We start from the raw sequence: 14,030 nt of genomic DNA, 5'->3' as shown, positions 1-14,030 counted from the left end.
ACAGGCGTGGAGTGAGGGGCAGGCGTGGAGTGAGGGGGCAGGCGTGGAGTGAGGGGGCAGGCGTGGAGTGAGGGAACAGGTGTGGAGTGAGGGGCAGGCGTGGAGTGAGGGGGCAGGCGTGGAGTGAGGGAACAGGTGTGGAGTGAGGGGCAGGCGTGGAGTGAGGGGGCAGGCATGGAGTCGGTGGTGGGGAGGCGGACACTGCAGCGGGGCTGGCAACAGCCAAAGACGGGGTGTTGCAGTTGAAGGGCAGAGGCAGCTCAGCTGACAGTGGGACACACGTGGATACAATCCCCCAGCAAATGCCCCAGCAAACGCAGATGGGAGGCCAGGCAGCATGCTGGTCCTGGGGCCCAGACCGCAGCTCCCGCCCCCACCCTGGGGAAACAGAGCACACAACAGTGACGGTGACAGGGGCCAAGGCAATGGGTGACTCCTGGACCAGGGCCATCTCATTTTCAAGGATTTATCCAAAGAGAAAGGAAGTTGATACAAGAAGGCACATCACCCCAGCTCACAGCCTCTGTGGGACCACAGACCAAAGCTGAAAACAGCAGAGCTGAGGCAGCCTGGGGGAGTCACAGATGCACACGAGCTGTCAGAGGGCAGGTACCCATCCTGCTCACCTCTGCCCCAGCGCCGAGCCCTGTGCTCAGCTCAGACGGGGTGCTCAGAAAGTGTCTAAACAAAGGAATGAGGGAAACCCCATGGCAGTGTGACAGAGCCCACGTGGGGACCTGTATGCACCCAGAGAGAAAGTGGCAAACATCCTCAGAACACTGATACTGGGAGAGTGAGACAAGGGAGATTTCTTATCCTGATTTGAAAACTCCTTTAACCCTGTTGCTGTTTAACAGTTAAAAGTGGGTGCTTCCTCGTTTAAAAATGTTTGGCTCAAGGGAGAAATACAAGACAAAACTGCAGAATTTCTTGACAATAACAGGAACAACATGACAGACCACAGAGTTCCCAGATGCATTTAACCCCTAGGGAAAATCCATCTCCGAGATGCACTTCATGGTACAGGAAGCCCTCCTGTCATCAAAGGCACAGGCCCATCACATCTGGCACTAAAAGAAAAGCTGAAAGATGGATCAGGGCAGAGGCGTGAGAGCGGAGAAAGGTCAAAAATAGCTCAGTGCCCATCAATGGACTGCGACGTGGCCCTTGGGGGCCCCACACTGTAGGGAATAAGGACTCAGACTGGTCTCCGGGCCACACCTGCCATCAAGGAAAGCAAGTGAAGTGCACTGCCGCCTGTGAGGAAGAGGCAAGGCCACGTGGAAGAAATGCAAGGGTGTAGGCATGTCTGCTTAGAGGGGGTTGGCTGTGGGTTTGTTTGTGTTTTTTTTTTTTTAAAGATAAAAATAAATAAACCAAAACCTAATAGAAATGGTTACCTACAGGGGAGAAGGGGAGGAGTTGTGGTGGCATAGTAAATAAGGCATTTAGCTGCTAACCAGAAGGTCATCGGTTCAAACCCGCCAGTGCTCTGCTGAAGGAAGATGGGACGATCTACTTCTATAAAGATTCACATCTCGGAAACCCAAAGGGGGTTGCTATGAGTAGGAATCGACTCAATAGCAATGAGTTTGGTTTTTGGTTTGGTATAGGGTGAAGGGGAGCTCTGGTGGTATAGTGCCTAAGGCATTTGACTGCTAACCAGAAGGTTGGCAGTTCAAACCCACCAGCCACTCCTCGGAAGGAAGATTGGGCAATCTACTTCCATAGTGATAACCCCTCGGAAACCCAAGGAGGGGTTCACTATGAGTCGAATCGACTCGACAGCAGTGAATTTGTTTTATAACATAGGAGAGGCTGGGCTGTGGGGACTGGGTAGGGTTGGAAGACAACTTTCCTGAAGGCACCAGCCACGCCTCTGACTTTGGAATCACGTAAACATGCTACATAATTGTAAGTCAAAACATGAAAATCAAAGCAACTCCCAAAACAAAAATACCTGGAGAAAACTGGACCGTGTATGAGGCTGGTGGCTTAACCACAAAGGAAAGGATTAATGGAGGCAACATGAAAACAGCAGAGTTACCAAACCCACCTGGTGGGCTGGCACCCAAGGACAGAAAGAACTGCAGGGAAAGCCTAACCAGCAAATCTTGCCACATCACTAGCAATAACACAACGACAATGTTACCAGTAATCCCATCACATGGTTAGTAGCTGTTGTCGTTAGGAGGTACGGATGAGTCAGTTCCGACTCACAGCAACCCTACGTGCAACAGAACAAAACACTGCCCGGTCCTGCGCCTACATGGTTAGTAAAACTGTAGTAATATGGTATTTTTATTTTGAAAAGGATGAATGGATGGACGGATGCACAGGTGGGTGGATGGATCGACAGATGGATGAACAGATGGGTGGGTGGACGGACAGACACCAACACATTAATGGCATTAAGAAGCAAAATCTGTATCACAACAGAAAGATAAATACAAATAAAAGAAGTTAAATAAAAGCCCTACAGTCCCAAATTCGAATTGGAAATATCAATATAAACGTATAAGAAATTTTTACTTATAAAAAAATAGACTGCTGCCACAGGAACACTGTCACCCTGTAGCACTGAGCACCCCTGCCATCTCCCCTCTGGTCTCCTGTGGTCCTTTCCCTCAAAAAGAACCAGGCTAATGACAGGTGGAGGTGAATTATTGAAGTCTACATGGGGCCACTGAGAGTCAGAATTCACTCAATGGCAATGGGTTTTAGGAGCTCTGGTAATGTAGTGCAAGGCACTTGACTGCTCATCAAAAGGCTGGTGGTTCAAATCCACCAACCACTCCTCAGAAGGAAGGTTGGGAAATCTACTTCCGTAGTGATACTGCCTTGGAAACCCAAGGAGGAGTCGCTATGAGTCAGCTCTGACTCGACGGCACATAACAACAACAACAACAATGGGTTTTGGTGCAGGAAACACTGGGGACAGGGAAACACCAGAACACCACCATGGGGATCAATCAGCCAGATTCAAAATGGAGGGAATTCTCCAGGACAAATGAGCAGCCTCTTCAACAAATAAAGAGCCAGAGCGGGGAGCAGCAGAGGGAGAAGGGTTCTAACTTAAAAGAGATTTAAGAGATGTATTGGCCAAACTCAATGTGTGGTCCCTCTGTGGATTCCGGTCTAAACAACCCATCTGTGAAAAACACGTTTTTGAGAAACATAAGAAAATTTGAGCACTGAGTGGATATTAGATGATAAACCAAAAACCAAGTCCACTGCTGCTGAGTTGATTGTGACTCACAGTGACGCTACAGGACAGAGTAGAACTGCCCCCTAGAACTGCTGCACTGTAGTAAATTACAGAGTGTGGCTTTCCCAGCCTAAGTTTTCATAAACTCCGTGGTGGAATTTGCTGTGAGCAAATGAGTAGCTCCTGATTGTTAAAGTTATCCACCTGGGGTATTTCTGTTGGGAGCAGCACAAAGTAATTTTCTGGGAAGTTCACTCTCTTTCAAGTGAACAGAATTCTGATGTTGGGATTGGTTGGTTTGGACCACTCTGCTACGCTCTAAAGGAGCCATCCTAGAGGCAGGAGTCTCACTGACTGCTGGCTGAGAAAGACATGCTGCAGAAAGAAATGTGCTCCTGAGAGACGTGAGAGACACATGCTGCTGAGAGAGACACAAGAGACACGCACTTCTGAGAGAGTGATGTGCTACTGAGACTGCTGGCTGCTGAGTGAGACTGCAGGCTGCCAGAGACTGAGTGCACTTCTGAACTTGAATGGTAGACTGGTGCTTCCCTAATAAACCCCATCATCTGTGAGTTCTGTGTGGCCACTGCAGCGAATTATCGAATCCAGCAGAGAGGTGGTAGGTGCTGCGGGAGGAACGGTCGGTGAAAGGGCTGAAGGGAGGCAGCGTGTCTGGCCTCGCAGAACAGGCCTCCAGCTACTGATGGCGATTCTGCCTTCCTCTTGTGGGGTTAGACGAGGTCAGAAGATGTGGCCTCCCTGCCCCCCTGGCAGTTTCCTAGGCTATAATCTTTACAAAAGCATACTGTCACACTTTCTCCCAAAGAGCAACTGGTGGGTTTGAATCTCTGACCTTTTGGTTAGCAGCCAAGTGCTTTAAGCACTGTGCCACTTGAACACCTCTATTAGATAATGCTAAGGTACTAGTGATAAGCTTAATAGGTGTGATAATGACATCATCATTAAGTTTTTCAAAAACAGCCTTTATCTCTCGGAGAGTAATACTCAAGTCTTTATGGCTAGAAGGATACAGTGTCTAGGAACTGCCTCTATACCTGGGCCACAGAAACGCGAAGAGCCCAATGTCGCCCATGACTGATGCTCAGTGAGGGGCGTGACGCTCGTGTCAACATCTCTCCATTTCCACATGTGTGTGGAAACTTCCATAATAAAACTCAAAAGACACAAAACATGAGCAGAAGGAGTGCTATCTCCCCGCTGGTGGGAGGAACTGGGCAGACAGACCTTTGGTGTTGACTCTCGCACCACTCCCAGGAGCTGTGCTCTGATCAGGCATGTCAGCCAGAATAACAGCAGAGAGCCTCTGCCAACGAGACCAGAAGGCCACAAGCTTTCCCACCTGATTGTTTGGGTCTGCGAGGCACCTCACGACGATAGGTGTGAGATACTCAGAGAGCACCACTGGGAAATCGGATCTGTTTTCTTGCAGAAACAGGGCGACAGGGGGAATCTGTTCCATCAGCTCAGTCCTCACGGTGGGCTCTGTGGCAGTGAACAAAAAGAAGGAAATATGTTACGAGCAAGCCTGGCATGTTACGGCGCATGTAGGGATGGTTTCTAGCTTATCTTACTAAAATACTTCATCAGCGAAATTAGACAAATGCAGTTTAAAAGTCGTTTCCCATTCAGAGTATTTATGCTGCAGACAGGCTGAAAAAGCTAATAAGCTACATGGCAGCATAAAAACATAAAAAGAAGAGAGAATGACAAGTCTATTATAACAAGCCGTATATAAATCGAGGGGTGAGAAGAGGGCTGCAGTCTGGGCCCGCCTCCAAAAGCCATTACAACTAATGGCCTATATGCCAGACCTATGGGCTGTGCTTATTGAAATTCCAGCCAGAATGGACACATTATAAATAATTCTTTCCTAAGTGCACTCCCCCACAATCTACGCATCCCGATGATTTCCGAGGCAAAGCATTAAACAAAAGAGTGGCTCAAGCTCCAGTACAACACATTAAACTTAATACAAATATATAATTGCCGCAGCACTGCAAAACGGGACTCATTTACAAAGAGAATCCATTTAAAGACTCAAAACATCCACGTGGACCTTCTGAAAAGCCTTGTTATATTCATATGAATATTTTAAACTAATATGGGTGATACAGGGAAACAAGGCTTATTTTTCTACTTTCAGCTAAAATGATCAAATTCTAAAGCAAGTCTCAGACTTCGGAAACTTTCTGAAGCTGTTCACCATTCATTGTGGACGCAGGGAAGAGGGACGTCAGAGCAGCCGTCAGTACTGTTAACGCAACCTCTCCATCATCTCACTTATCTTTACTGTGTGTATTGGAGGAAGGGGGCAAAGCCCCAGGTTCTACTATGCAGCAATGTGCTCTTCTCCCAGAACAGCAACCATGAAGAGGCAGGGAGAGAGAGAAAAATCCAGTGTAACTGACAAAGATCACGTTGTCATCGTTAGGTGTCATTGTGCTGGTTCCAAATCACAGTTGTCCTACGAGCAACAGAAGGAAACACGGCCCAGTGCTGCGTCATCCTCACGGTCACTGCCACGCTGGGGCCTCTGGGTGCAGCCACTGTGTCAGTCTATCTCAGTCCTCGTTTTGCTGGCGCTCCACTTCACCAAGCATGATCTCCTCCAGGCACTGGTCTCTCCTGATCACATATCTAAAGTATGTGAGACAAAGTCTCACCACCTCCCTTCTAAGGAGCATTCTGGCTGTGCTTCTTCCAAGACAGACTGGTTCATTCTTCTGGCAGCCCATGCTATATTCAATATTCTTCACCAACACCGTAATTCAAAAGCATCGATTCTTCTTTGATCTTCCTTATGGATTGGCCAGCTTTCACATGCGTTATCAGGCAACTGAAAATCCCACGGCTTGGGTCAGGTGCACCTTAGTCTTCAAAGTGACACCTTTGCTCTTTAACCCTTGAAAGAGGTCTTTTCCAGATTTGCCTAACACAATGTGATGTCTGATTTCTTGACTGCTGCTTCCATGGGTGCTGACTGTGGATCCAAGCAAAATGATACCTTTGACAATTTCAGTCTTTTCTCCATTTACTGTGATGCTGCTTACTGGTCCAGTTGTGAGGATTTTTCTTTTCTTTATGTTGAGGTGTAATCCATACCGCAGACTATAGCCTTTGATCTTCCCCAGTAACTGTTTCAAGTCTTCTTCACTTTCAGCAAGCAAGGTTGTGCTATCTGCATATCACAGGTCATTAATGAGACTTCTTCCAGTCCTGATGCCACACTCTTCTTCACACAGTCCAGCTTTTCGGATTATTTGCTCAGCACACAGATTGAATAACTATGGTGAAGGGATACAACCCTGATGCTCACCCTTCCTGATTTTAAACCATGTAGTATTCCCTTGTTCTGTTTGAATGACTGCCTCTTGGTCCATGTATAAGTTTCACATGAGCATATTTAAGTGTTCTAGAATTCCCATTCTTTGCAATGTTATCCACAAACTTGAATGCCTTTGTACAGATCACAGGTGAGGAAAATTAACAACTGGGCTTGTTCTAATCCAAAGGGCTTCTTCTGATTGGGTAGCTCTTAGCAACCAGCAGTGTGACAATACTCATGGAATAACTAACTAACTAAATAAATATGTATATATATATTATATATATATATATATATATTATATATATATATATATAATATATAAATATATACAAATATATAAATAAATAATGGCCAAAGCAACTAGAATTCATGGCCATTAGTCATTCCAATTTCTAAAAATATGGGTAATTTGAGTCACATTCAAGAGGTCCATTCTTCATGACAAAGTCCATTCATTGTTAAGGCTATGCATAAAACTTACCGATTAATCAACTGTTTTTTTAAAATTAGATACCACTGGTTATGCATACTTCTTGGAAATGTGCAAGTGAAAAATTAAATTATACAATCATTATACAAACCTGCATCTTCTGATAATCTGACCACAATCTCCATCACCGTTAAGAAATCTTCTTCATTGCCGCTGAAGTCCCGGAAGATATCAAGCAATCCTCTGGCAATAATCTGACTATGGAAACAAGTGATCCATAAAGTTAACCGGGCAACACTGACAATACAACCATGGAGCCAAAGAGAGTCAGCAACCTTTGTCGAGAGGGAGGAGAGAGAGACAACCAAGAAACATCCAACAATGGTCATTCCAAGGTGGCTGAAAACCCTATGAGGACAGGGAGCCATGTCTCCTGGTCTGACTCAAAATTTTTCTCTTGCAACAAAACCTTTTTCTCCTTTCCTGACTGATTCTTTGGCCCAGAAGACTTAAAAGAGAGGCCCCCAGAAGAGGAGGGAATTATATACCCAGTAAGTACAGAAGAAGAAGGCCCCAAGAGGCATCCAGTGGCCCTTTCAATGGCTGAATGAGGACTACAGACTGTAAAGAGTCATTAGGGAGCTTTAAGATTCAGGCATCTCCCCACACTTCCCATTTCTGTTTTCCCATCTTCTGTGCTGATTAACTACAAAGGCCTGTCAGAGGACACAGCCTCTAATGCTTGTCTCGAGGGGAAGGAGATGCTGGGGGAGCATATCCTGCTCTACCAGGTCAGCCTGGTCAGGAGGGTGGGCCCCCTCCCAGGCCCCAGGGCCTACAGTCAAGTACAAGAGAGCAGCAAGCCAGCCTGGGGCTGAGAAGCGGGCCTGGGGTAGCACAGCAAAGGCCAGGCCAGTTCCCACAAGGTGACAAGCAACAACAAAGGAAATGCTGCAGAACCACATGACAATATTCCACGTCCCACACATGATCCTCCCAACTGCAGACATACTAAGGCCAGACTCTGACCCTGAGTTAGTGATTAGTGGTGAAGGCACCCAGATGGCATAGGGCCTTCCTCAAGAGCTGACCCACAGGCTAGGTGGCCAATGTGAACAGTGGCTGGACCACCCAAAGACAGGAAACCATAAACAAAGGTGAAATAAAGACCTTTTCAGACATGCAAACATTGCAAGAATTCATGACCAGCAGACCTGCACTATAAGAAGTGATAAAAGAAGTCTTTCAGGCGGAAATAAAATGACAGCAGATAGAACACGGATCTACACAAGGGATGAAGAGCGCTGGAATGGCAACTCCATGGATAAACACATAGACCTTATCTTCTTACCGAAACCTCTCAGAGAAATAATTGAACAAAAACAGTTTGAACAAAAGTGCTTTCAGTGTATTGGCTTAGAACATATGTACCCGCAAGTCCCCAGGTTAAGAGCATCTGACTTTTAAAGACAACTCCTACTTGCTCTTTAATGTTATGAGAATTGGTCCTCATTGGAAAATGAGAGGATCAACCCTGACTTGCAGCAAATTCTTCATCAAATCGCCTTCACCGGCTGTACGTGCAGCTGTGCCATCGCAGAAAAGGCCTCTAGCTTTTTCCTGCACAAAAGTAAGGCTAAATCAGAACCACATGCACCCATTCTGACTCACTTACAAACTCCACTTACAGACTTAAAGACACAGGTAGGAAAGGCTCTTGTAACCTGGGGACTGCCTGTATAAGCCGTGTTAAAAAAATAACATAAAGACCAGGAGAGAAGAAATGGAGGTATATTATTATAAGGCTCTTATAAGGAGCTCTGGTAGCACAGTGCCTAAGGCACTTGACTGCTAACCAGAAGGCTGGCGGTTCAAACCCACCAGCCACTCCTTGGAAGGAAGGTTGAGCAATCTATTTCCATAGTGATACCTCCTTAGAAACCCAAGGAGTGGTCACTATGAGTTGGACCCGACTCCATGGCAGTGAGTTTGGTTTTTTGGTTTTTATACCATGTGTGAAGTGATAAAATATTACTTGAAGGTAAACTGTGATAAGTAAGTACAGTAAATGCACTCTAAGGTGACCACCAAAATATACCAAAACAACTGGTATAGCTAATAAGGTAATAAAGAAGATAAATTCATAAAGTTCAGTGAATCTAAGAGCAAGCAGATAATAAATAAAAAGGGAACCAAAGAGATGTGACAAATAGAAAATAAACAGCAACATGGTAGACTTAAACATAACCATTCGAATAATCACATTACACGTAAATGGTCTAAATATCCCAATTAAAAGGAAGAGACTGCCAGAGAGGGTTGCGGGGGAAGCAAGACCCAAGTCAATACTGCTACAAGAAATATATTTTAAATATAAAGATGCAAACAGGTTAAAAATGAAAGGACAGAAAAAGACCGAGCATGCTAGTATTAGTCCAAAGAGCACTGGAATGATTACATCAGTGTCAAATTAAATTCTAAAGCAAAGAATATCATCAGGGATAAAGAAGGTCACTTCATAATGATAAAGGGACAAGCGCATCCAAAGGACATAATAATCCCACGTGTTTATGGACCAAATAACAAAGCTTCAAAATTCATGAAGCAAAAATCAACAGAACTGAAAGGAGAAACAGGTAAAAGTCAATGTGTGAGTCTAGACAGACACACACGTATGTGACTGATTTTGAACAAAGGTGGCAAAGCAACTGAACCAAGAAAAGAGCCTTTTCAATAAGTGGTATTGGGATAACGAGATATTCCTACAGCAAAATATGAACCTTGGCTCTCAACTCACACAATACATAAAAAAATGTATTCAAAATGGACCACACATCAAATACGAGAGCTAAAACACAAAAGTGCTAGGGGGACAAAACAGAAGAAAGCCTTGGTGATCTTAGGTGACCTTAGGTTAGGCAAAGATTTCTTTTGGCTCAAAATGCACAAACCATATAGGAAAAAAATTGATAATTCAGATTTCACCAGAATTTTAACATCTACTCATCAAACCACGCCATTAATAAAATCAAAAAGACAAGCTACAGACTGATGAAAATGCCCGGCAAAAGACTTGTATCCAGAATTTATAAAGAACTCTTGCAACATAATAGCCCAATTAAAAAAAAAAAAAGGGTGGAGCAAAAGATTAACAAAATCATCACACACACAAAAAAAAGTAGAAATGGCCAATAAGCACAAGGAAAAACGCTCAATATTACAAGTCTTTAGGAAAATGCAAAGGAGCTCTGGTAGCGTAGTGCCTAAGGCACTTGACTGCTAACCAGAAGGCTGGCGGTTCATTCCTACCAGCCACTCCTCAGAAGGAAGATGGGGCAATCTACCCCCATCTGTAGTGATACTGCCTTGGAAACCAAGGAGGGGTCGCTATGAGTCGGGGCTGACTCGATGGCACATGACAACAACAACAACAACAGGAAAACACAAATCACAGTGCACCTGATGGCTGTCACCTTCACTAAGCGATCCCGGTTAACTTCCTGTTACACGTCACGCTGACACCACACACCTGATAGACATTACCTTAACTAAGTGATCCCCATTAACCTCACCAGTGATGAGTCACATTGATACCACGTACTCCGGGATATGATGTGATAAGAAGGAAACATCAATTCTGGGGGACTCTTTCCAAAAATCCCAAGTCTCAGTCTAAACACAAGATCACACCAGGCAACCTCAAACTGAGAGAGGTTCCACAAAACAGCTGATCATTAGTTCTCAAAAGTGTCAAGGTCATAAAGGACAAGAAGAGACCAAGGAACTGTCACAGGTTGGAGGAGACTAGGGAGACACCCATGCAAGGCAATGTAGCTCCGCGACAGGATCCCGACAGGGAAAAAGAACGTCCACGGAGACACTGGTGGGGCCAGCACAGGTAGGGGAACAGCAGGAACCCGTCTGCTGGAGAGAATGCAAAACTGCACAGGTGGTTTGGGAACAGTTTGGCAGTGTCTTAAAAAGTAATATGCACTTCCCACTAACCCAGCAATTCCACTCTTTGGTACATACCCAAAGGAAATGAAAACGTAGCTCTATGCAAAGACTTGTACGGAAAAACTCACGATAGTCACAAAATGGAAAAATCCCAATGCTCATCAACTGGTGAGCAGACAGGCACGACGTGGACCAGCCGTATGATGGAATACTACTCAGCAATCAACAGAAACGAACTACTGATAGTAACAGTGATAAGGTTCAAATACATTTTGCTAAGTAAAAGAAACCAGACACAAACAAATGTGGATTCTAAATGGAATCATGATTCCACTTAGATGAAATTCTAGGAAAGGCAAAACGTGAGCATCAGAAAACAGTATGTGCCTGGGGCTGGGGCAGGGAGTGGGGCTGACTGCAAAGGGGCAGACGAAGGGGACCTATGGGGTGATGGAAATGTTCAAAGCTTCGTCGTGGGGGTGGCTGCACGCCAGAACCCCCTGACCAGCTCTCACACAACGGTGCACTCAAAACAGGTAAAGTTTAGCAAAAGAGACCCCAATACAGCTGTTTAAAAAAGCCAGAAAGGCTGCTTGAGGGGCAGCAGGAGGTACAAGGGCCTGGAGGACTCAGCACAAGAGGAGCAGGCAGCGCTCCCTGGGGGTCCCTTGGCACAGTGAGGAAGGAGCCCCTCCTCGTCTCTCTGCACCCTCTGAGCAACTGGCAATCTAAGAGCAACCCACGTCGTGTCTGTCTGCACCAGGGGAATCAGCTGAAGCCAAAACCCACCCCAATCTTTGCAAGAACAGAACACTGGTAACAGGGATTTCAAAGAGGCAGTGTTTGGCCCAGAGTGCTATGGAAGAAGTGCAGCAAGCCCAGCTGCACAGACAGAGACTTCTACCACTCCTAAGGTGAAAGGCCCAATCTGACAGCCAGGAAGTTTGGGGAAGTCAAAGCAGACACTCACTGTAGACATGGTCCCCGGCTCCCTCTCACTGGACCACACTCATGTCAGCCACCCGGGCCGGGGAAGCTCAGGCTACCCAGATCTCCCATCATTTCTAGGGCCTTAGAACGCACAGACAAATCTGCACGCAGCTCAGACGGTCACAGGGGACCTGCCCTCTTCAGGAAGGAGATGGAAGGGATAAGAGAGGTCCCCTGATGCAGGAACAAACCCACACAGTGAACACAGAACTGAAGCGTGCAATGGACAGGTACAATGCCACTCTGGAAACCGGGCTGCTTCACATCTGAATGACTGGAGAGATCACGGAGACAAGACAGGCAGAGCTCAGAAGCATCACTCACCACTTCTCACTCAGCAACGCAGACGACAGAAAAGAAGAAAGGAGTCCCCGAGGGAGAGGAGCAGCGCCTTCCTTGAAGAGGGCCAGGAGGAGTGAGTGAGACGACACGCAGCACGCGTCCTGTGCTGAGCCTGGTACACGGTAACTCCTCTGCCTGCTCAGCCACTATCACTCCAATACAAGTAAAGAACTGAAAATAATCCGGGCATCTGTCGATAGAGGAAGACTCAAATAGTCACACACGGGAATACCAGGCAACCATTTTTCAAGCTCATACCTCTAGGAATGCCCTGAGTTAGAGAGATGCCCATAACACACTAAGTGGAAAAACAAGGGGAGAGCTTCATGGATCATAGGAGGGCATTTCTCAACACAGATTACATTTCTGTATATATGTGCAATACATGTGTATACATAGTCATACGTCCATATACTCATTTAGGAAAAAGCCTGAGAGACTGTACTCCAAACCTCTTACAGCTATACCTAACATGACGGTGAGGGACGAGGGGCCTCTCAATACTCACACTCCTGAAACTGCAAATGTCCTGTTTTGTTTTGTTTTAAATATCAAGGAAAGAAAGGCTGGTTCTATTGCACATGGCAGTGTAACCAATGTTCGCTGAAACCGTAGCCATGGAAGCAGCCTTCGTGTCTCTGTTTCTCCTTTCCCTCACCCATTGCACCACAGAAATGTGCTGAGCCCAACTAGCTCAGACCCAGGACAAGCAGCTCAGCCCAGGCCCTGCCCTGAAGAAGCTTACAATGTAGGCTTGAAGGAAGGTAAGAAAATGGGTGACGAGGAACTGAAACGAAACCCATAAGAGAGTGCCTACAGGGTACCACGGGACAGAAAAGACAACAGGAAGAAGCCAGCAAAGAGGAGGGCAGGGGGCGGGGGGAAGCGGGATTAGGCAGAAAGCTGTGCAGGGCTGAGAACAACAGATCTAGACGCTGGAACTGTCAGATAGGGCCTTTAAAAGGCTGCTCACCAAAAGGTCGGAGGTTTGAACCCTGCAGCCGCTCCACGGAAGAAAGATGTGGCCATCTACTTCCATAAAGATCTCAGCCAGCCTTGGAAGCTCTATGGGGCAGTTCCACTATGTCCTGCAGGGTCACTAGATGACAACAGGTTTTCAGTATGCTACAGGCCTGGTAGAAATGTTGGACATGCTTCAACAGTTAGAGAACTTCAGCCAAAAGACGTAAATGAAGTCTAAGAAGAAGAGAAAAAGAATAGGAAAGAAGAAATATTTGCAATGAAAATGGCTGACAATTTTTCAAAACCAATGAAAGATAATACACCACAGACCCAAGCAGCTCAGGAACCCCAAACAGGACAAATAATACACATACCCCCTCAACATACTACAGACAAACCGGTACAAGCCAGAGGCCAAGAGAAAATCTGTAAGACAGCCAGACAGGATGACACATTTCACGCAGAAGAACAGGATAAGAATTACAGCTGATTTCTCATGAGAAACTACACAAGCCAGGAGACAACATAATATCTCCACAACATCTTCCTAGAGTTAAAAATAAAACTTATACCCCACAATTCTGCACCTAGCAAAAACAGCTCTCAAAAAATGAAGGCAAAATAAAGACTTTTTCAGACAAACAAAAGCCAAGAGAATTCACCCACCGGCAGCAGTCCTGTACTAACAGGAACTGCTAAACAAAGTTCTTCAGGCAAAAAACAAACAAAACCAAATCCACTGCTGTGGAGCCGATTCTCACTCACAGCGCCCCTAGAGGACAGAGTGG

General features: G+C 45.9%; 1 protein-coding gene across 1 annotated transcript in view; it reads right to left on the bottom strand.

Annotated features, from left to right (window-relative positions):
* The window catches only part of LOC103206088 (serine/threonine-protein phosphatase 4 regulatory subunit 1-like), a 104,042-nt gene that overhangs the window by 51,162 nt on the left and 38,850 nt on the right, over positions 1 to 14,030 (bottom strand). The window contains exons 3-4 of the mRNA XM_042782389.1: positions 7,142 to 7,248; positions 4,572 to 4,714 (exon numbers count right to left, since the gene is read on the bottom strand). Coding sequence (XP_042638323.1) covers positions 4,572 to 4,714; positions 7,142 to 7,248 — 250 coding nt within the window. The remainder of the gene's footprint in view (positions 1 to 4,571; positions 4,715 to 7,141; positions 7,249 to 14,030) is intronic.

This window comes from Orycteropus afer, unplaced genomic scaffold, assembly GCF_000298275.1.
Source record: "Orycteropus afer afer isolate SDZICR_OR568_19922 unplaced genomic scaffold, OryAfe1.0 scaffold00295, whole genome shotgun sequence".
Taxonomy (NCBI): domain Eukaryota; kingdom Metazoa; phylum Chordata; class Mammalia; order Tubulidentata; family Orycteropodidae; genus Orycteropus; species Orycteropus afer.
The sequence above is the reverse complement of the archived record's forward strand: the minus strand, read 5'-3'. Positions and strand labels throughout refer to the sequence as shown.